The sequence below is a fragment of the Gallinula chloropus genome, assembly GCF_964237585.1.
Source record: "Gallinula chloropus genome assembly, chromosome: 2".
Taxonomy (NCBI): domain Eukaryota; kingdom Metazoa; phylum Chordata; class Aves; order Gruiformes; family Rallidae; genus Gallinula; species Gallinula chloropus.
Genome location: NC_140086.1, coordinates 145,367,266 through 145,391,663, shown reverse-complemented (window position 1 = coordinate 145,391,663; position 24,398 = coordinate 145,367,266). Strand labels below are relative to the sequence as shown.

Genomic DNA, 24,398 nt, shown 5'->3' with positions numbered 1-24,398 from the left:
ATATTTCCCGAAATTTTGTATAAAGATGTTGACTCAGACATTAACTTCTCAGGATTGTAAAATATCATACCATTTGCTCACTGATTCTAATGCAGTCACTCCATCTTAGTTTTCTTACATTTAAAAATAAAAACAATCCATTTTTTTCCTAATACGAAGAGTAATCCAATAATTTTGATGATTTATGCATAGTCCATCTGCACCTTATCTTAAAGACAAAACATCAACACTGCTTCCCATCTCTTTAGCCATCTCCTTCCCCTGAGATACTGTTTTATACGCTGCTGTAGATGAAGGCAATGCTTTCCCAACTGCAAGCAATGCAGGCTGAGAAGTCAGCAGAACAGGCTTTGCAAAAAAAATCTTTTGAAAAATCCCTTTCTTTTGCATCATAAAATCCTCTTGTGGACTGGAATCAATGGTTCGTGGTAATCTAATGGGTTTAGATGGCAGAAGTTTATCTTTCAGAAGTAAGGCGATCATACAAGTGAAAGTCTTCTGAATGGATTTATTGACAAATTTTTGGTGCTCTAGGGTCCAGTTTCTGCTTGCAAAAGACTGGTGGAATTTTCTAGATAAAAATTCAGCTTTTCAGTGATTCTATAACCTTACTCAGATTTCATATTCCATCATTCATTTTTTCAACTGGTCACTTTTACAACATACAGGGGTGTACAGAACACAGGTTGAATGACATGGAGGAAATTCTCAGGAAGTCTTTTTAATCTGATATAATTACGAAGCTACCTAAATTCTGCAGCAAAGGTTGCCTAAAGCATGTATATCAGAGACGTCATCAATATCCTACACAAGTGTCTACCTCAAAAATTATCATGAGGAGTTACTTCCAATGGGTGTTCACATGAAAGCTTCCATTTTAAGGAAAACACGAATGCAACAGCTCCAGGGGCACCTTTGTGCTTCTGATGCTATTTTAGTCACAGTTAAAGCCTGGAGTGAGGATTATGAATAGTTTTCCACTAGGCTTAAGGTGACTGGTTCAACCACTGCTAGATTTTCCCACGAAAACACTGCTTTTCCTTGGTTTATGGCCAGAATTTTTAATGTATTTGAGAACCATTATTATGGCTCCTCCTTTTTAGACTTTTTAATTCTTTCTCTTTTCCTTGTGGATCTTAACCTTAGACTTTCCTATGAAAATCTTTAGTAAAGATTGCAAAACTGTTCTGCTACCTGTCTCTTAAAATCGCACCCTGGAAAGGACGTTTATCAACAGACAAAACCCTGCCCAAAACGCAGTATTAGTGAGACACTTATGTGTTATAAGCATCCCTAAACAACAACAGAGCCCTGAAGAGATTGTATTATCTTCTATGGCTGCTGTAAAAATATTCTTCGGGTGCCCATATTTCTGAATTCAGATGTGTTCCACTTTTTCAAATGACAGTATAAAGATCAATACCTACAGACAACTTTTCAAGACTGTTTTCTGCAGACACTTCTGTTCTAGTATAATATAACACCAAAATCTGGAAGCAAATGTTTAGATGCCAGATATGAAGTCATGTAATGGAATACTTCCAGGTTATTTTAATTAAGAAGTGACTAGACTCCCAATTATTTTATAGCTTAAACATTTGAAGCTATGGATCATGCACACTGCCTTGACATGTATAATAGAAAGTGCAAATATTTTTACAAACTATAAATGTCAGCATGAGTTAGTTCACATTTCGAATGAAGCCATAAATTTAGCCTGAGACGTTCATCTTGGATGCAGCAGATGAGAAAGAAAAGCTTTGAAAGCTTAGAAAAGGTTATAATCTGCCTCGGAGAACACAAGTTTCACACTTTGTGATGTAAAGTTCCAAGCACTATATCATAAATTGAAAAAAAGCATCACAGGCCCATGTCCACAAGATTTCTTATGTGGCCCTGACTCTGCTGTAGTTGGGATCTCCACATGTTTCAATAGCTTTTTCTATACATCTTGTTTTGGTTTAGCCCCAGGCACCAACTAAGCATCATGGCCATTCACTCACTCCTCCCACCCTGGTGGATGGGGAGCAGAACTGGAAGTGTGAAAGTGAGAAAACCCATGGGTTGGGATCAGGACAGTTTACTAGGACAGCACAGAAAGAGGAAAGTAACAACAGTAATAAAAGAATATATAAAGTGAGTAACACTTTCTAATTTGCTCACCACCCAGAACCCAATGCCCAGCTTATCCCCAAGCACCAATCCCTCCTCCTCCTCAGGCAGTCCCCCTTGCCTCACACACTGAGCATGACGTCATACGGTATCAAATATCCATTTGGCTTGCTTGAGTCTGCTGTCCTGGCTGTGTCCCCTCCACCTCCTTGTGAATATTACCCCTATCCCAGCTGAAAACCAGGACACATATTTGTAAGTCAACAGCACTTAATTCATCGGGAGTTAATGCAATGGGGTTTTGCCCCCACCGCACAAGACACTGGCAGAGGTCAGTGATCTCACGTCTCCCACTTTCAACCAGTACTCAAACCATTTTTTCCAATTTTGTGCAATGCATCTGTATGTGACAGAACAACCAAGAAAGTAGCTGAAATGGGTGGAAATGATCTCATAAAGCTGATCTTCAAACAGCTGCTGTGTGAACATCTTTCTCTAAAACAAGCCCTTTACGGTCTCATCAGTCTTTTCTTATCAAGCTTTCTTCTGGGCAGTATGATCATATGATAACCTGCAGGGGCACAGAACTCCAGTGTTTCCAGCTCTTTTGGCAAAGCAATTAATTAACCCCTGATTTTCTTCTCAGCTGTGTTCCAGGAGGAACCACTCTCTGTGAATTCTGTCTATTCACTTCTGTTTTATTGTGGACTGCAGACCGATACTGGAATTCAAAACTAGCTTGGATGCAAGTTTGCACTGTGCTTTTTTTTTCTTTTATCTGTCTTTGATACTTGAAAAATGGCAGTTTTTAACCAAACATTTACAGACACCACAGCTCTCCCTAACAGGATTCTTTAGCAAATGGAGTACTCACTCTGGCAGATATGAATGCCATCCAGTGCACTGAAGAAAAGCACAACACTTCAAATACGAAATATTCCAATCAAAGAACTATTTTTGCTTTAGAAAAAAGAAAAACAATGAGATACCAATGGAAACATCAGAATCCTCCTGAACTACATTTTTAAGGTCTAGTTGTTAATTTGCTCTACTGCAGAGAGGTATTTTAATAACAAAAAAAGAAACGTGAAAGCAATTGGTTCAGAAAAAGAAAAATTACTTTGATTTAAAATATATATATGACTTTTTTCTTCCAAGAACCCCCATTATAGCCCAAGAGGTAAGGTCTAGAGGGTAAAGTTTTCATCCGTCACTGAAGCTTTAAAAACAGGGAACAGCTAAAGACGAGAAAATCAAAACTGAAATAGGATGGTTTTACATTAATTCATTAGGTAAAGATAGCCTATATTGGATTTTCCACCAGTTTCTGAGCACTTTTTCCATGAAAACGGAAATCCTTCACTGTACAGACTTCGGAAACGCTGGGCCCTAAGACATGGCTGTGGGCAGCATCGCAAATACTTGACCTTAGGGGAATCTGCAACATACAGAGTGGTGAACATGCCCACCTACCTCTGGAAAAAAAAGGCTTTGCTTTTTTAGCAACAAATAAAAAGAATGATAGGAAACAAATGATAACTCAAAGTCTCCACCAACTGGTGTCCACCTATAGTGTTGGCACAATTTAAAATCTCCAACGGAATTCACAGAAATCAGGGCATTTTAGGATACAACCCTGAAATTCCATTCAGCAGGATTTTCTTCCCCTTGCATGTAACATTCGCTCAATCTCTTTCTTTTTTAACAGGTGCTTGGGTTTTGCATCTGCCTTGCTTGTTGGCATTTATTTTGGCTTTTGCTTATTTATTTCCCTGGCTGTTCATCTTGTGTACAGTTTGTTTATTGCCACTTTGTCTGTGTGCTCATTTCCCTTTTGGGGTTTTATTTCTATGTTTACTTATTTGTGTCAGTAAAACTGTCCTTTCTGGTTTTCCCTGTCTCACTTAATGGTTACACATTGCTGACACCTAATACTGCAATTTGTTTTGCTTCTAGCTTCCTACTAACTCATACTCAGCTACCTCCATCATATATTTTCCACATTCTCTAGGAGTTTTTGTCTTTTTAATTAACTGAGAATAACAATAAGAAGAAGAAAGAAAAAGAAAGAACAAGAACAACAACAAGAAGAAGAACAAGAAAGAACAAGAAGAAGAAGAAGAAAGAAGAGGTAGAAGAAGGAGGAGGAGGAAGCAGCACAGGAAAAGAAGAACAAGAAGAAGAAAGAATAAGAAAGAACAAGAAGAAGAAGTAGTAGTAGTCATCAAAGGAAAAAACCCAGTAAGTGAACCAGGCATTAGTTTCAATCCAGCCTCCATCCAGATATACTGGAATCAAACCAAAAAAGAAGCAGTTAAAATAGTATGATGTATTACACTAAAGGTCAAGACTAGGTATGTACTGGTCTCTCATCACCTTCATCCTGAGCCAGAGGTTTTTAGACAGCAGCTACCATCCTTCAGTTCTGCAGTGAACAGTAATGTCCTAAGACAATTCCAGCAAAGCTGATGCAAGTTGTCAGTGATGACAGAAATTCAAGTGAATTGTAGTCAGGCATTTCACAGGAAACTGTGGAAAGGGGCTGCTAACAAAATGCCAGATCAGTTTAGGTATGTGGCAGCAAATGCAAATAATAAAGTACTATGAGGACACAGGACATAAAGGCCCCTGTTTAGTTGGCTCAGTAGCTTCTGAATCACCAGGTACGTAGTGTTACACCTACACAGAAAAATCAGCATACTAGAGCAGTAAAAGGTCTTGCATCTGTATGTAACGTCCTTTGAGAGGCATTAATGGAAAAATCAAGTTCCAGTAAACTAGTGTCACTAAAGCAATGGCATGGGAGTCATAGGTGAACACGTACCCTCATGTTATACGGCCACTGCAGACTGGACTGGCACTCCAACTCAAGGAGGAAAAACATAGAAATATTCACAGCAAGTCCTCTCAGCTGGAATGTAGCTACTAACTGTTGTGAGATGCTACTGACCACTCTGCATTTCAGTGACTGCTGTTAAATGAGTCTTGGGGATCTAAAGTAAACTGTTAAAACTATTCACAAAGTCAAGAAAGATAAGCTGGTCAGTCAAGCAGGATCTGCTGATGAAGAGGAGACAGACTTGGCAAGGGCAGGGAAGGCAAAATCAGAGTGCTTGGGGTCCAAGGTAGCTCTGTAGAAAGGAGACCTTGCTAGACCTTGGTGTGGTCTCAACATACAGGTGGTCATAGGGATTTTATTACCAGTGCCTTCAATACTGAAATCTCCATTTAGCACGTATAAATACTCTGAATTAGGAAGACAAAGATGTTGAGGCTGGTTCATAACTTCTGCTCTTCTGTGAAGCAAATATAGCATGCTCTCCAGAGCAATTCCCTTATGGAAAACTTCATTCACTGTTAACTAGAGAAATACAGCTATTTTCTAACTTTCTCATACATCTTCTCTTATTAATAAAAGCAATCAAAAAATACTATTACAGGAGGGAAAGCATCCACCATAGGTGTGTGCTGTTCTGTGAATGGCAGTCCAGCTGAGGCAGAAGTACCCCTTTAGTGAGCACGGAGTAACTCCCGGGAGTCATCCAAACCATCAGGAGTGGGGTAATTCCTGCTTTGAAAACTGACAGCTTGAAGGGACAATGAAAGGGAGAGTGTGTGCCAAGCAGAATCATGGAATCATAGAATGGTTTGGGTTGGAAGGGACCTTAAAGATCATCAAGTTCCAACCCCTCTGACATGAGTTTGATGTCCATAGCTTTTCTAGGCAAGGAGCTAGCATGTAAGAAATATGCAGACACAAAACACAAAATTATTAATCTGAAAAGAAGAAAGAGAAAAGTGAGATGGAACGGGCAGGTAAAGGTACTGAAATAATACAGGTCCAAGGGGTCACATCTGCAAAAAAACCATTCCTTTGCAAAGTCTTGTGATGGGAAAAATGGCCAGGGAAACATGACGCCTACACACCTTTCCATAGTAACATCGCCACTCTTTATTCTCTTGAAGATGTTAGGAAAGCAGATATCTGAGTAGGGTGGCAGAGCAAAAACACTTATCTACCGAAAGATTTTGGAGAAACTGAAAGAATATGAAGTAATACCGTACAGATAGTTAAAGGTGTAACTGCTGAAAAAGGTAAAATATCATTTAGCTGATTTACAGAAATATTATTCACTACAGTGGATTAAATTTACATAAAGGAAAATTACCAGAAAAATTGTTCTAAATAAAGATTTCTTGTTTGAATTTACTTTACCCAAAGCAAAGTAAATAAGGAAAGTTCAAAGTCTTGATATTTTCCAGGATACCCTAATAAAGGGAAAATGAATCTTACAAACAACTGATCATCACCTGAAAGAAGACTGAGATGCTCTTTTCACAGTTCCTAATATCATGAATGTTTTGCCCATAAACACTCTAATACGGCACGATGCACATAATAAAACCAAACTAGTCTCAATGAATCACTAACCCATAGAAACATTTGTTAGAAGGGACATTTTACAGGTCAGCTAGTCCCATACCCTGGTCAAATCAGGAGTGCTGCCAACACTAAATCAGATCAGGCATGACATTGTCTATCCAAGTCCCAAGAACATCCAAGAATGGAGCTGGGTAACTGATATGCTACTCTGGACTAGCATTTCTTCCCTAGTGAGACAGTTTTCCTAACACCAACCTCAAATCTCCTCCCCACCCATAATTTGTTACTGTTGTCCCTTGTTACATTCATCACTTCCCATTTCTAAGCAGAGTTTGGAACATTTTTTATAACCACCCTTGTAGTAGGCTGCTACTAGATTGCCCTTAGCTTTCTCTCTACCATCCTACCTAAGCATAGCTCGCTCAAGCTCCACCAGTAAGTTATATACTCTCTCCCCACCAGAAGTCATTTGCTGGACTCTCTCCAGTTTCTCCACAATATTCTGGAACCATGAACCTCAAAACTGGACCCAACATTTCAGGAGCAGCTTCACTAGCACTGACTAGAGAGGAATAACAGCTTTCTTTGACCACTGGCCACCCTCCTGTTGCTCAGTAGATGGTTTTCCGGGGTTGTTTTGAGAGCTGACTGCTGGCTCCTATTGAGCCTGATTCCACTTGAGCTTCCTGGTCTTCTTCAGCCTGGCTGCTACTACAGGACATGTGATTAATGAAAAGATCATGATAAAATAAAGACTTAGATGTGCAACACATGAACAGATGGCTTTGTTGAGATGATGGTACCAAGGCAAGAGGTCTTCATAGAGCTTCCTCATCCACCTCATTAGATCATATTTCAGCCAGAGTTTTTTATCTATCTGACTACTGGTTCCAGTTTTGGATCTGAGGGAGGTGGAACTGCATGTGTCTGGAAGATAAAAATAGAATTTCATTCTCTATTCTTGGTATTACCTTCAGCTACTTCATAAAGAAACTGACCAAACCAAGAGGGCAGCTCCTGGAGAAAAACTGAATTGCTGCCTGCAAGAGCTGAACAGCAAGCACGTATAGTCTAACTCTCAGATGTCACTGGAGAAGAACAGGTAACACCAGCTCATGTTCGTGTCACAACACTTCAAAAGCAGAATTTCAGTGTTCCTGCGCTGCTTGGTTTGCTCATGATGCCTACCCCAGCGTAAGAAGGACCTACCCATCAGCTCTGTGCATGCTATTGTCAATCCACCACTCCACTGAGTGTTACTGTAGATTGCCTAAAAAAGGCCAAGTATCCCTCATCTTACCTTCTCTTCTGTTTACCGCTACCAGTTGCCTTAGCAGAACACATAGAATGCTTTCAGTTGGAAGGGACCTCGAAAATCATCTAGTTCCAACCCCCCTGCCATTTCTTGACTAGGCCTGCAAAAAATACTTTTTGTGAAGGGCTGCTTTATGCCTTGGGATTTTCTCAGTCTTCAGTCTGTCTGTATTATCTAAACCACATTAGTGGTTTAGCTTTTGAGATAAAGAGTTATTCCTTATCCCTGGATCTCAGAAAGTAACAGCATTCCTGTGGCAAATCATATTAGAGAAGTCATACATGCCTCTTGGGCACTGCTAAAGGGTAATACATAAATGCTTAACAATTATTTGGGAAAAAAAATTATGAGGGGAAAAAAGAATTCAAATGTATCCAGCCAATTTGTATCCACTGTACAAAACAAAATACAAAAATGATGGATAAAAGGCATAGGAGATACTGGCTTTTCAATTCTCTGTGGTCCTAAGCAATCCAGAAAATACAACAACATTAATTAGCATTGAACTTGTGAATGTCATCACACAAAATGAGTGATACAAGTGTCAGAGTATTTTCAGAGAGGAGAAAAAAAAAAACATTAAAAGCCAAAATAAAATAGAAGTAATTCTATGTCAGCTACACTGTATATCACTGAATTAACAGAACTGTAGGCTTTTGGTGTCAGTCCAGGAAGACTGCAGATTTCTCCAGGGCCACATGTCACTGTGTATTATATGAGCACAGTACCATGGAAACCTAGTGAGGGGGAAAGGTTGCCATATTTTGATAATTTTTTTCACTTTCACTAAACAGTTCTGCCACTTTTACAATCTAAAGAATGATGGAGTTGGGCTGTGATTTAAAGAAAATTTCCTTTTGCAAATGTGGCTTACCACCAGGATGTGAGCTTGCCTTACAGTTATATGAGGCCTACAAGAAATCATGAGGAAAAAACTGAAGACAGATTTTGTCTTTGATCTCAACCTTGAATACTCCAACACATTCATACTTATTAAAGTGCAAAGGATATCTACTGCTCGATGTACAGCTGGGAAGCACATATGGATATATGACAGAATGGTACAGAAACAAGGAAGCACAGAGAACAGATAGAAGTTTGCTCTGCTGTGCTAAGCTGATGTGTTTGAAGTGACTAGATAAAAGTACTATGCAAAACTGTCTCAAATCAAGTGAAATAAAAAGGTTAGCTAAAGGTACATGTGATGGTAGTGCTCTCACTCTCCAGTGCTCCCAGGGCACTGTTTATTACCAGTTCTTTTTCTTACTGAAGTATGCCTTCCCAGAAAACTTTTTTTTTCAGTATGACTATGTTTTTTCTTTGATTTCCATGCACTGTTTTTCTGAAGTCCAACGAACCTTTATCCTGCCCAAAAACTCTTCCCAAATACAAACACACTGTCACCTTTTCCAGCCAAAAAGCTGTGGGGAAAAACTAAACCGCTAATTTTAGAAACTTTATTTCACTTGAAGTTTATCTTTAAGAAATAGCATACAGAAATCTTTTTTTCTCAACCTCAATCTCAGGTCGAGCTACAGTGAGCAAGATGTTTGGCTCTCCTGCTAGGAGACAAAAGCTGGACGTGCCAGTTCCTAGACAGCTGCAGACACTTAGAAAAAGCAGAAGGAAGTGGAACTGTGTCTCACTGTGGTGGTTATCTTCATACTGTTCACACCTGGATGAGGACTACTAGGGACACAAAAACAATGGGAAGGAGTCCCCCGAAGCCTCAGTTAGGTACCCTGGAGAACTGCTGTCATCATGTCTTTATTTTCTTGCTAATAAAATCAGGGACTGATTAGGACTACTACCCAGGAAAAGGGTAATTTCAAGTGCCATAATAAGGCTTTGCTTGCATTGTATTTTATTATTGTTGGTGGACTAACAAAATTCAAGCAACTCATTCACAGCTACCTGCAGGAAGCACTCTTCACTTCAAGTGAGAGAGGGTTGTTTGTGTCCTGTTCAACCTCTTGCCACACTGACAAACACTTTTAATGAGAATTAATTGAATCCTAGCCTCCTAAGAGCACATAGATAGCAAATACAGTAGATTTCATAGCAAAGGCAAATTTTCCAAAGATAGACCTACAGTTATGTGCTGCCACTTAAGCTATATTGGGGAATTGTCAGAACTTTTTGGCATTTGCAGGCTTTGTGCAGTATTCCTAAACCAAATAAATAGAATCCTCGTGTTTTTTCATTTCCCTTTAAAGTATTCTTACACAAAGGTCAGGGTTTTTTTTCTATTACTGGTTATAGCTGAGCTCAAATAGAATATCATTATTAAATTTACTTTTCACTTGAAAAAAAAATTAGGAAAAGCAAACGTCAAGTAGCCATCAATCATAAATCCATTTCATTAAAAGTGGCCAAGATGTCAGGGATCCAAGAAATCCCCAAATACTTTATTTTTTTTAATTAATGTGGCTGTTGATCCCTTCTGTTATTCAAGTAATGAACCCCATTATGATATATCATGATAGTGATAAGCTGTTCTGCATTTTGAAACATGCTCTGCAACATATACCTGCAAGACAGATACTTGAAAGACTGGTATTTGTTGGTAAAGAACTGTCACAATGGAAATGCTTAATGTCCCAGGGACATCTTTTCCTGCAAGAATTCCTTCCTTGGGCAATTAATGCTTAGATCAACATACCTGGTTCTCATGAAACTGTGATGAATATGTAGATGAAGGAAAATCAGCAATGAGCCAAATAATGCCTAAATTTAGTTGCAGTCTATTCACATCCTTATGGTTAATTTAAAAGCTGAATATCTAAAATGATGATCACCAAAGTCCTGGATCACTTAAAGTGCCTGTTTCAGTAGGTTATGCATTCAAGTGCTGTGAAAATGAAATGAAAGGAGGATGCAAAGGCATTACAGTCTTCGAGAATGAAATGTACTTTAATATTAATGGTTGTTTAATCAGTAAGAGATCAAATGAAATATACAAAAATCGGATGGAATACAACCCCAAATTTCACGAGCAGGAGGTGGGGCTCAGCTAGTATGTACTCCTGATTGAGTTTACAAACAGCTTCAGAACACCTGAACTGAATTTCAGCTTTCTTATTCAACCTATTACAGAAAATACCACATTTCACTAAAACAGCCTGTATAATTGTAGTTCAATCATGTAGAAAGAAATAGTTTATGGTAAATTATGGGAGAAAAAAAAAACAAACCAACCTCACTGCAGAACTTAAGATTCGCAAAATCTCAAAGGAAACAAACTGAGAATGACATGAGAAGGGTCAGAATAAATCGGATAAAGATTAAAAAATCTCATTGTTCACATGACTGAGAAGGCAAAAAACTATAGATGAAGATCATGATACTAATTTCAAATCAAACAAAAACTCTAATTCTGAAGATTTTCAATCCAATTCTAGTTTATTTTATTTGCTTTTCCTTTACAGGAATCAAGAGGCTAAATTGCTCTGAGCTTGTGATTGGTTCTGAGAAATGCTGATCCCAAAAAGGGGGAGATTCTTCATCTATTCAGAATTTATTATGCTAAGCAATCTCTCATTAAGTTTTAGATGGCATATTGTGTGTTTCCCTGGACATGAAAACACAATTGCCTTTGAAGGAAATACTGTTATGTATAACTTAATTATTCTTCCTACCACTGTATTGCTGAAAGCTCTGGCCCCAGGTCAGCCTCAAGTTATCACGGACCCTGCACAAGGAGAAAGTAAACAACCTGTCCTTCCTCCACAAAATTAAGATAAGGGACAACAGGCAGGTAAGTACAGATGAGAAGAACAAGGGAACAACAAGGCAATACCACATATCCTAACAAGCAATCGGCAGTTCCAGACTATCAGTATCCCACCCACAGTCACATACTTTGTCAGCATCTAATATGAAGACAGGATATGGAGAGCTGGGGATGCTCTCAAAAAGCCTCTATCAAGCCTGAGGAAAGTATAAATAAACAAGGGGTGTTTTTTGAAAAATCTAACAAGATGATGATGATGACGATGATGATGGAAGCTGGTGTGGACACTTCTGCATTGAGGAAACAGCATGGGGAGAGAGAGATAAGCTCACATGGAAGTTAAAAGCCAAGAGGTATATAGCTCATGTATGATGTCAACAGGGAGATGCAATGAGGACAACACAAAGTGGCAGGACAGAAAATCATTTGCAGTGTCATTTTGGATTGGAGCAGGCCATGACTGGACTTGCCAAGGCCAGCTGAAAGGACACTGCAGTAGTCAAGACACAAGATAAGCTCAGACAAGATTTTTAGGTCTGTAGACCGACAGAAAATATGCATTAAGAAGGAACTCAGGAGGAGGTCTGTAAGGCTTAGACACAGCCAGAGGCAAAGTGAGCTCCAGAGTCCAAAATGATGTTAGATAACAAGCAGGTTGCTACAGTAACTAAGAAAGCAGTAGCTGGGATGTCTTAGAGGGAAGCAGGAGGAGATCAAGGTTTTCTTTTCAGCTATATTGATGAGAAGATGTCACAGAAAAATGTCACAATTTTATTCCAGACAGAGGGAGCCATGGCTGGGACAAGGAAGGCAGAAAGCAATCTGACTGTGTTCACAGCACAAAGTCCTAAAGAGATACTGACAGCATAAGGCTGCTGCTTGTGAGATATAACTAACTTTTGCCCAAAGAAATGAACAAAAGAATGAAGAACCAGTGTATGTTTCACTCTGAATGATCAGTGTTCAGCTTTCACCATAGTACAGCCAGAAAAACATATAAAAAACAGCACGTAAAGTTTCTGTGAGGATGCCATTAAATAGAAGTTTTACAATAAACAAGTATTTAGTGAAAAATAGAAGAATTGTCCTAGAATAAGGTTTCAAATACAGTTTTATTTCTGTTATTTTAAAGTTCTCATGCTAATTTTTTCTGATAGTTGGTTTTCCCCTCCTTCTGAGTAAAACTTAAAAAAAGAAAGAAATTTATTTTCTCATCTTCTAACGTGCTTCTCCTTAGTTATACTGGTTTTCAGAATCAAAATGGGATCCATACACTGGCACACTGAAAAGCAAATCCCAGCTGCATCAAAAAACATGTTTAAATCTCCAAACCTTGGTCCTGTCTGTTGGCCAAATGCTTTTCCCAGAGGCAAAGCGCTCATCAAACAAATGAGTCACTACGAATTTCTGCAAACCTTCCTGGTTGAAAAGTCCCTCTACTACAAATCGGACTCATGCTTGGAATAGTTCTTATAAGCCCACATTTAGATCCTTAAAACAAAAAGAAAAGCCTACTTCAGACAGAAATCTTCTCTTGGAAAGGGAGGCATGCCAAAGACCTCATGCAAGCCACCAGGGACTTTGCTATTGATTGTACAAGGAAGTTTGAGAGCAACATACAACTCCAAGACAAAAAGCAAGATAAATAAATAATGTTGCTGTTATTCTGCTGACATGATAGGAAACCCCTTCCCAGCAAACCTGTAAATGCTCATTCACAAACCCAAATGGACCTTCACGTAAATGAAACTGTCCTGAAGTTATTGCATCAAGAAATCAGTGGGGAAAGCTCATTATCCTCTGACAGATCATTTGGTCTACTCGGCTTCCCTACAAAGGCCAATAAGGCAAGACCCAGAAAGAATCAAAGACAGACAGTAACAGGCAACCAAAAAAATTTAGCACTTTGCTCAGTTTAATTTCTAGCTTCAAAACAGCTTTGGAAAAATTATTTTATGCTGTAATAGTTCTCATTGCTGGAAAATATACACTGAAATTCAAGGATCTGATTACCTTTACTTTACATAATTTATTTTAAAAGTAAAATCAAAGTGTAATGCAATTAAACTTAAATATGCCTTCCAGGCTACTAGGGCCTTGTCTCTGGTGACATCAGTCTTCCTGGCCATCACCCTACACTCAAAGTGCACTACCATCAGCTCCATTAATCTGAACTTCTTTTGGAAGAGTATTGGGGGAACAGAAGATGGCAATGATTCATGGACTGCAAGGTCTTAAATAGCAAGACATTAAGTAAAGGCAGGAATCAGCCTCAACGACAAAGTGGAACAGAAGTGTCATAGTCCATGGCTGATTCACATCATTTAAAAGGCACTGTACTCCCTGATAAACCATGTGAACCAACACTGTGAAGTCAAATGTTGGCTTAATATAAAGATCTACAGAGCTTTTAAATCCTTAGACCTACTCTTGAGTACTGATGAGAGGTCATTTTTAGGACCCACCTTGTCCATTAGCAGTACTCTGTCTAGTGAACATGTGTACAGTCTTTACACACCTCCTATGGCCCTGTTCTTTCCATTAGCTCTTCTTCATGGGACTGAACTGAAATCAATCTTTTTTTTTCTTCATGCTTCACGCCTTCCTTAGGCCTAAAGTGTCTGTAGTGGAACTGGGTTTATCTTTCTATTCACAAGTACTTAACTCCTCTAAACCTTAGAACAGAATGCAAATACATACAGATATGAAACCTTTAGGCTGCCACAACACCCTGACAACACAGGGCAATGCCACCACTGCAGCCACGTCTACCACTGTCTCCTGTCTTTGGGTACTCCAGCAGCTAGTATGCCATCTCAAATCTTCAAATGCTGCCGCAGGCTAACAACCCCTGCACTTCTTATCTTTTCAATATGGCACTCTGCAATTATTTATGTGAGAGTTAAAAAAGTACAGCATCCCTAAAGGCATATCTTAACTACTCAGAAAAATGGAAAAGGACATTTTATGAGTTCTGGTTTATGAATAAAGAAAATGAGAATTCTGCTGAAAAGAAACCTGTTTAGAAAACAACATTGCCCATGTTTCTAAAGCTGCACAGCTCAAAACCACAAACAATTTCCCTGAGAAGTAACAAGAAACTAGGTTCTCACCCTGGTATATGATGAAGAAAGGGTGTATAAAGCAATGCACAGAATATGTATGTGCTGAGTGAACTGCCAGGTATGCCCACCAGCACAGCATGTAAAGGCAGCTGCTACATTTGCACAAGATCTCTTCCCTCTATCAAGTTTCCACTTCAGCTGAAATGTCAGAAATTGGTGTCTAGGGAGAAAAAAGCAGAATGTGCACCAAAGATGAAAGGCATCCAGGCATAAGCACATCAAGATGCCACTGTAGAGTTAAAAAAAAAGGACTGACTGATTTACATTAGCAAAGAAGGTATGTTTGCAAAGCCAGCATGCTTTAATATTTAAAGATGTATCGCACATCAATAGCTTGTGATTATCTCACTCTGAACTACTGCATCCTATTATGGCTGCAGTAAGAGAGAAAAGACATTCTTGATTTCTCAGTAATAAACAGGAGCTAGAGCATTAATTTGCATGTCACCTTTCATTCTATGTGCAGTTCTGTACAGTTTTTAAATTGCATTGTTTCGGGACTATCTTCACACCTAAATGTATTTACACTAATTTTAAAATGGGAAATGGTGGTATAGGGTACCTAGTCACCCTGACCTCCAAACACTGGAAATCTGTATTCATCAGCAAATAAAAACCACATAGAAACAGATAGTTGCTGTTACGTGCCACAGCTCCCTCAAGAGGTAAAACTATTTATTCTTATTGATGATTAGCCATTTGGCCTTGTTCCCTCTGAGTTTCTTCCTTGATTGGTGTTCCAGATATATATTTTTTTCATCTCATTAAATGTATTTGGATTTCTGTACTTCCAACAGTTCTTGAGTGTTCGTAAACGGGGGACGGGAGGGTGAGGAGGGAAGACCAGTACACTAAAAGGTCACTGAGTTATAAATTTCTAATATTTGGGATTAGAAATTTTCTTGAATGGGGCAAAGCCCTTCATTTCAATGGGGCCTTTTGCAATCCCTCGCCATGGTTAATACCATATGGCATCACCATTCTGAACTGCTGTTTTGAAGACTCTCCTCCAAGCATTTTTTCCTTACTTTTCAGAGCTGAAAACAACCTTTTCCAAGTGGTCTGGTTGCTGACAATTTTACCTTAATGTTCTGATTCCAGAGATGCTGGCCACAGATACATTAGGAAGATGGAAAGAGCAGATCCTGTGAAGGTTTCCTCCTGCGAGCCAGCAGTTCCTCTGCCTGCTCAGAACCTGGCAGCACCCCAGTGTGTGACAAGGAAAGATGATGGGAAAGTTGCTTGGCATTAGTGCAACTACTCTGAAGCCTTTAGTGTTGACCTCAATGAGACTCACAACAAACAAGGGCCTTCTGAATAGGTCTGGTAGGAGTCAAGGTTGGTGTCACATTGTCACCTCTCTGATCACCAGAATAGTGATCAGCCTCTTCCACGCCACAGCCAAGATCAGCTTCTCTGCTCTCTTTGCCAGTAGTGGTTCTTGGCATTTCTTAAGGGCTCTCACAATCCCTCACAGCAGCCGTGTTCTACCTGACAGCTCCATGTTTGAGCTGAGATGTCGCTATGCAAAGGTCAGTTATTTTCAGCTCTTCCTCCTGATTCACTTGAAAAGCCATCCTGATGACTGATGAGCTCTTTAAGTTCTCTGCAGGTAATGCCCTTCCACGGTCCATATTTTTATATGAACTTGTTTACAAAGCAGCTGGTTTCCTCTTTAAGGCTCTAATATAGAACTTTAGCCCTTGAAATCCTATTTTAACTTTGAAAAAAAGATAATCTGTTTTTCATTTATATTTATTTAAACATTATGTTACTTTCTGGTGCTGTATATCTTGTTACCCTTGCACTGCATGTAATTGATTCTGCAGTTGGTCACTCCTTGTTTGAGCTCTCCATTGGTTCATGCAACACTACTCACAAAGATGAATTCTTGTATTTTGTTGATACTTTGTCTTACAAAATCACTGTTCAGCTTCTCATTTTTGAGAATATTTGTTTTTGCATCACTGATTTCCATCCTTGGCTAGACAGCTACTTTTGTTAGCTTAGCCTCATACTTTTTGAATGTGTTTATAGTAGCAATGTTTGCATTATCTAATCAATAATAATGCCATGGCACAAAAGGATGTTTGCTAGTGTTCACCTTGAGCTGATTTGTTTCTTAGCTGTTCAACTTAGAGAATGCTTTGCATCCCTGTATACAGCCGTGAAGGTCTGACTCTGTAGGGATTTCAGTTGTTCTGCAAGATCCTCCCACAGTCTGTCAAAAGCCTTTGGAAACCAAAGGAATATGGGGAGTCTATTCCTTTAGACATTCCTCTACAATTGCTAGGATGCATATCTAGTCCATACAAAGTGCTGAGAGCCCCTGTTGAGCCTGTTCCTTATTTTCCATCATGTGCCTTTACCTCTCTTACACTGGAGAAGCCTCCACATCTTCCCAGCTGCAGCAGTCATTCAGCACAATCACCCTGTTGGGGCAGGTTAATAAAACTCCAACAATTCCACTACTAAGGAAAAACCTCTTTCTGCCAGGCTTCACTGCAGCCCTCTCAGTGTCATCAAACCCGTGCTGTCAGGTGCCGTCGGCTTTTCTGATGGGATTTCATCCATTTCCAACTCCCAGGCGCTTTTCAGCCTCTTGCAGTTGGTGTTAACACCAGGCTCAACATTTCCAGCTTTCACTACTCTTGGCATGAGGGCTGTCTAGAGTAGCTAAAGATTTCTTTGAAGTGATCTGTACATCTGCTTTCCCTTCTGTATTAGCTGTGAATATTTTTTCATTTTTTTCTTCCTTTGGCACATATCCTCCATTTACTCTCCTGCAGAAATGCTTTGTCTTTCCCCATTATAGCACCTGCTTTATCTATTACATTTTTCATCCTTTCCATTCTTTCCCCACGATGCTTTTCACCAGCAGTTCACCTTCTGCTACTCCTTCTGTGCCTTTTCCCGGATTTTTTTTCCTCTTACCAGTTTGAAGTTCTCCCTTCTCTCGGAAAAGGGCCACATTTTCTACATGTGATTTTCTCCAGTTATGACTCTTGCAGCTTAGGAATGTTGCCACTGAGCTAATCTTGGGGCTGCTGAGTCACTTTCACTTGTGTTTGACAATTCCTGGAGTGAAGGTGCCAAGGATGTTTCTTCCCAAGGTGCTTTCTGTTGGCAGACCTTAATTTTTGGACCTTAGGTTTTTGAAGTTGCTATTTACCAGGAGCCTCTGTAGAGTACAAGCATTAAGTAGTGTTTTGCAGAGTCACTTTTATAGGAGTGGTGTCATGATCCCATCTGCCTTCTCATTTTACTGATCAACAACTGGACCAAAATGCCATATAGCTGCTCTTCGTTAGTTTCAGTAGTAGGGTCCTCATTTAGTGTTTTTTATTTGTAACCTTTATCCTTTGCTTTTAAAGACTTTGAAGATTGTTTCTTGATATGTACATAGTTCTTTCTCTTAAAATAGTCTATCAGAATTACTCTTCCTATCTGTTTGAATATTGTGTCATATGTGGGAGAGAATCCAAAAAAATGCTCTTCTCTGACACCCACCCAGCACGATGGAAATGAGCAGCTTAACACAGTAACTTTAATCCCAGACATACACTAACCTAATTGGTTTGTTTTAGTAACAGTTGGAAATTCTCAAAATGCAGATATTTTGAATGTATTTCAGTATCTGTTCCTTCATTTTCATTACTTTCCCCCCCTGGCAGAGAGTACATAGTCGGTTACTGGCTTTCTTATTTCGCTCCAAATTCCTGTCATTATCAAATGTAACCAGCAGTTTCCTTCTGCAAATACTCATTGCTCTCAGTATGGTTGCCCTTCATACACCATCTCACTTCATGGTAACCACACAAGATCTTTTTTTCTTTTTCAAGTCATTCTGCACCAACAAGTTAAAGAACATAAAAAGAATCGAAGAAAAAACTCAGCTGAATGACATGAAATGCAATGGAGCCTCTATTTATCAGATTCTATTCCTTGAAAACATTGATCATACAGGAAAGAATTCTTAATCCCCCTGTTACTTTTTTGTCTCATTTTTCCTCCACTTTTCCTTGTGAGAGACACATTTAGAGCAAAGACAACTCTCTTCTAAGGTAGCAAAATTACAGTGGAATCCATCTCTGTCCAACTGAACGAAATGCAATGTCTCAAAGGCATCACATTTCTTTCCAGAAAAAAGAATTTTATCTCTGGTTCTCACTCGTTCAGATGTCAGATGTCTATTGGTAAGAGGTAATCTGGAAAAAAAAGCTCAGTATTTTTCATAAGGACCGAAAAGTTCTTCAGAAACAAGGAAAGGTATGTATATGCTTCTTCAGTATTGCTTTGGCATTAATTATTCAGATCCCATCTGGTTCTTTACTTATAGCCTACTTTGGAGAAATGACTAATCATTTGAAAAGTAAAAATGCACTTTTTGTTACTAGCAAGTTTTGCAAAATACAAGATTTCTGCAGCATGTTTAATAAAGATGTAGCTTTTTTTACTGTACTGAATACATATTTCAGAATACATAAAAGTGGACACGTGCAAAAGTGTACACAATTTTACTCATCCCTGATCTCAAAATATGAGAAAATACAGAAATTTCTTATACAACAATCAATTTTTCTGTGTGAAAAATAAATCAAGCCAACTTGCAATAGCTGCAATATGAGCTGATCTACTCTGTTCACTTTGTAAGCCTAAAAAGTAAAGTTTTTCTTCACAAGGAATGCTTCTTTCATGATGTTGTCTATGACATTAAAAGAGAATAACACAAGAGTAACATTACCATGTGGACTAAAACCTTACAAAATTGGAATAAAGTTTCTCCACTGAGTTAATGTTAAGCAACTAAACAGATGTCTACAACAGACTTTACATAATGAAAAAAATTTATAAATACAATTAAGTCTGCAATTCGAATCATTTTATGCAATATCATTAAATAGAAAGACTCGAACAGAAGAGAGAAAGAAAAAAAAGGGATAAAACCCCCCAAGATTACTGCTCATTCTGCGATTTCCTGCCAGGATATTAAAGTCTTTCAAAAAGTATTGCATTTGTAACACAGACATTGTAGGATTAGGAAGACCATATGATCAAGTGTTCCGAAAACCAAAATGGAAATGCTTATCTAGTTATGGAAAGTGGATGAAGCTATTAATTTCAACAATATAGCATACTGTGTGCATACCTACATCTCCCAAATGTAGGTAGTGAATACATGCCAGCCTCAATTCTTTTTTTTTTTCTACTTTTTTTTTTCAGTAAATGGGACCTGTGAGAGAACATTCTGCTTTTATTGAGGCAACAGCGAGATTCCATGAGATATTATGTGTTTAAAAGATTCTGAGTGAGGTAAAAGCAAAAAGTTCATTAAGTTATAACGTAATACATAGCCACAGGCTGCATCAGCATTTTGCAGGTGCTCCTTAATATATTCATACTTTAAAGAAAAAAGCACATTTCAGCTTGCCAGGTACTAGAATTATTTGGAAAGATTTCTCTTTGGTATCATTATTTCCCAGCTGGTCTCTCAAATATATTGAAACCAAACATCATTCCCAGCACTGGTAGAACAAAGACTTTCAAGATCCCAAGACTACACATACCCACACGTCTCCTTCTATACCTGTGTGATTGCCCTGATTTTCAAAAATTACATCAAAGATAATGGGTTTCCTTGATTTTTGCTGACCACCTGTACATGTAAGCAGATTTCACTGAGAGAGACAAATTGTTCATTGTTTTTTTTCCACAACTACATGAACCGTTTAGGTACCTCCATGCCTGAAACAAAGCATTCCTGTTTGGAAATCCCATCTTCTCTTTGAGTCACGCTCCTTACCTAAGAAATCTTCTGTCAAAATGAAAAGCTATACACCTAATATAAATGAGTCTGTACCACACAACAAGCAGGAATATCAAAGTAAAATATGTCTGCTTACCTTTGCCTTGCGAAAATGGTAGACTACCAGCATGCTTATGAAGTCCAGCAGCATACAGAGCGTTTGGAATGAGATGATAGCCAGCCGTAAATACTTGTCCTCCTGTGCATAGCAGGGAGTATCGTCTGTACAGTAAGAACATCCTTCCCTGCAGGGTAGGCAGGTGTAGACTTCCTCTGACAATTCACCACCAGGAAAGCGATTCTCTGCATCTTTTCCTGAAGGTATTAGAAGGGTAAGGGCAGACACATTTAGATGTACAGTATGGGCAGTTCATCCAGTCCTGTGCTGACTCTCTTTCCCTCCCTGTTGGCCTCTTTCATTGAGTTACTAAATGGCTTGCCAGGGCTGCTTTACTCATTTCACTCTCCTTTGTCATGTTCAGAAAATGCAGACCAATTCAGACATGAGTCGAAGTGAGCTTATTAAATGCCAAATGCTTTACTGTCGCATTTAAAGTGGGCTAGATCTGTGCAGCAAATTCTTCTAAGGAGTCTTCTGAATGAGGAAATTTATGTCAAAGATTTGGGAATAAGGAAAGGACTTTGTTACACAGACACATGAAGAGCAGACCCATTAACTACTGAATGTTCTCAGTGCAAGCTCTGATAATATTTCAGATTGTTCCTCAATTTCATAAAGATGCTATCAAGTGAATTAATTAGTTTCAAATGAGATAAACCCCTTCTTAATTAACATTGATGCAGCATACTGTTGCATGACTGCACTATACTGTCCCCAAAGCAAACCAGTGCACTTAATTTTCCATTGTTCACACAAGCACACCAGGATATCTGGAAAACCTACTGCCAAGTTAATATTTTTCTATGAAAATCAATTGTTCTATAACTGACATCCATCAAAGTGGACCCACCATCGGGGCACAGAGGAGAGTTCCTATTTTTTCTGATCCATGAACACTTGCCCATAACCCCTGAAAAGGCTGCCTACCCTACAGGCAGGGTAAAAGCCAGTTTTATTGTGGTAACTGAATAAATTAAAATATTTTTCAGTGTAAAAACTTAAACACTGAAAAAATATAACTTAAACCATAAAGTTATGAGATTACTTAAGTCAAAATTATTACAGGAATATGGTTGATAATTATACATGGTCCTAAACTTGATACTCTTACTTTATTTCTGTAAAGTTCAACCTTGAATGTTGTTGCAGATTTATAATCCATTTTATCAAGCATCTTCTTATGAGAGCCACGCATGGTGGTTTCTTCATGGGTATACTTGTCACATACTACAGGGATAACAGCCAATAAATAGTTGCAAGTTGCAGTAACTAACCCAAGGCCATGACTTCATAATGTAACAGCAAGCCTTTGTTTAGGTGTGCCTGGTGTCATGGTGTCTGCTGTATACAAAGGAAGATCATCGATTTGCATCTACTGCACTTCCAGCCATGACTGATTACCTAGTGAATATCTTTTTAATTTTGAAATGATTCTTCATTAGAGCTAATACAAAAAAGATCAAACAAATTTAACCTACTTGAGATCTGACACAATGTGATAAGGAATTATTCACAATCTTTTTTTTTTTTTTGTCTCCCTGCCAAGAAAGAAAAATGTTCAGACCCTCTAACAGATGTTCTTAGGAAATAACCAATCATTGTATGTACTGGGGGCTTGTTTAGCCACCCACTCCCTTGCCTTGACTACGTGTCTCAGGGCACTGCTACCCACTGCGTATTTTAATGTTTCTACTCTTTATGTCTTGTCCTATCACCTCACCGAAGTCAATGTCCTGTCAATTCAAACCACAGACAGTCCAAGCCAAGCATGAAGTTACTTCCTCTTACAACACTGCTAGAGATATCAGTGTCATGCTTTCTGCTACCTCAGAAGCTCTTTGGGATTACACATGCTTCTTCCAATGAAAAAAACCACATTTTTTTGTTCTCCAAAAGATGGCAAAAGATTTTAAACACTGGTAAGGTAGATGGACAACAAGCCAACTCCTCTCCGTATGAGGCAGCAGTGATTTTAGCACTAACACAAATGAGATGGAAGCCAACACTGAAGGACTGACTGTGCTGCAGGAGTTCGAAATGAGGATGAGAAAGGTGTAAAAAAAGTGCTGTCCTCAAAGAAAACAAAAAATAAATGCAGTAAAAACAATAACAGAAAAGGGGTAAAATGGAAGGAGAAAATAACACATAATTGGTGGAAAGTACAAACAGGGACACAAACTAATGTGAAGTATAATAAGGAAAATACTTGAGTACTGGAAAAAGAAAACAAAATTTTACATGCTTCAGCTACATGCCCTACTCTATTTTCTTTCTAGTTCTTCTCTCTTCTATTCCAGACTGATTTTTCTGTCTGATTGGCCCATCTGTTTTTGAAATGGTCTCCTGAGGCTAACTCTTCATCAGCTTTCGTTCTCCTAAGCACACAATGGATGCCTCAGCAGCTGCGACATCACCAGCTGAGATCTTCCTGCAAAGTAGGAATGGCACCACAGACTGCTAAATGCCAGGGCAGGAATTGCTACCATCCCGTATAAAATCACCTCAGACCCCAGTCAAAACTCAGCAGATGAACACAGAGAGCACAGCACATGTTGAGCAGAACAAATGATGAGTTCTGCTCCTGTTCAGTCACAGCACAGATGAGGAACCACACCGGCAGCATCAGCAATGCTGCAGTAACTCAGTGTGTGAGAGTGTAACCGGACCTGTTAGCATCAAAACCTCGCAATCAGCCACGGGCAAAATCCTCACCCCAGAAGGGGATCACTGATGTCAGGGACAGCTTTATGTGTGCAAAGATCCACAGCTCTGAGTTCTGTTGAAGAACCAAACCAAAGAGCAGGTGTAAAGAATTCCTGTCAAACTGCAACCCTCTCTGGGGACTTTTCCTGTGACAGTACAGTCCCACATCCAAACAAAGGAGCCTGCTCTGGTGCAAGCACCCTTTTGCACAGGGCAGGTTCTGCATCCAAACAGCAGGAACTGAGCGGAATCTCTGCAACACGTGGAAGATGCGTTGCTAAAGAATGAACTTTTAGGTTGAACAAAGCCATACTGTTCTACCGGGACTCTTCCAACACAAACCTGATCACCCTGTGAGGCAGACAACATAAATGCTCTGGAGAATGGTGTTAAAAAATGTTAAAATGTATGTAGTCAGCATTTTATCTATTCTACCTATACTAGTAGTGCTACCTAAAAATGAGTCACTAGGAGAAAGTACGTAATTATGTACTCATGCACTTACAGGTTAGTGCAGCTTGCACACATACATCTTTTTTTAATACAGTTGATTTCTGTCATTAAAAGAGACCCTGGAAATATGGCAATAACTCTGTGCTGCACTAGTGCAGGTGTCTCATTAACTAATGCCACAAAAATAAAAAGGTTTTACGTATTTTGCCACCGTCAGTTCTGGAGAACAAACTCAGCTTCCCACCTGGTTCCTACTCAGGAAGAGAACAGCCTAAATTTCTGCCATGCCCCAGTCCCACACCCACCCTGGGAACCCACAAGATGAGCTGTGCAACCACGCTGTGAGCAGCAGCACTGTGCTGCTTTAAATCAGAAAAGCAACTGATTTGCAGAATCTTTTCTACAGAGGACACTGTTTATGCAACATTGCATCTTGGCATCCAGGAGCGCAGCTGAGTTTGCAGAGCAGGCAGATAAGCAGTATTTTAAGCCATCCCACCAGCAAGCCATGTAGAGTGTTCAACATCCCTGCAATTCATTTCATACATCTGTCTTTCAGACTCAATCCAAAACATTCATCTGGACCTAAAGCAAATGCTGCACCTGCTTAAAACTCTTGACACTTGAGGTGTAACAGGCAACCGTA

General features: G+C 39.1%; 1 protein-coding gene across 1 annotated transcript in view; it reads right to left on the bottom strand.

Moving 5' to 3' along the window:
* Positions 1 to 24,398, bottom strand: part of GPR158 (G protein-coupled receptor 158) — a gene marked incomplete at both ends in the record, with an annotated part of 204,233 nt that overhangs the window by 87,473 nt on the left and 92,362 nt on the right. Inside the window, one exon of the mRNA XM_084280298.1 lies at positions 20,573 to 20,790. Within this exon, the coding sequence (XP_084136424.1) occupies positions 20,573 to 20,790 (218 nt within the window). The remainder of the gene's footprint in view (positions 1 to 20,572; positions 20,791 to 24,398) is intronic.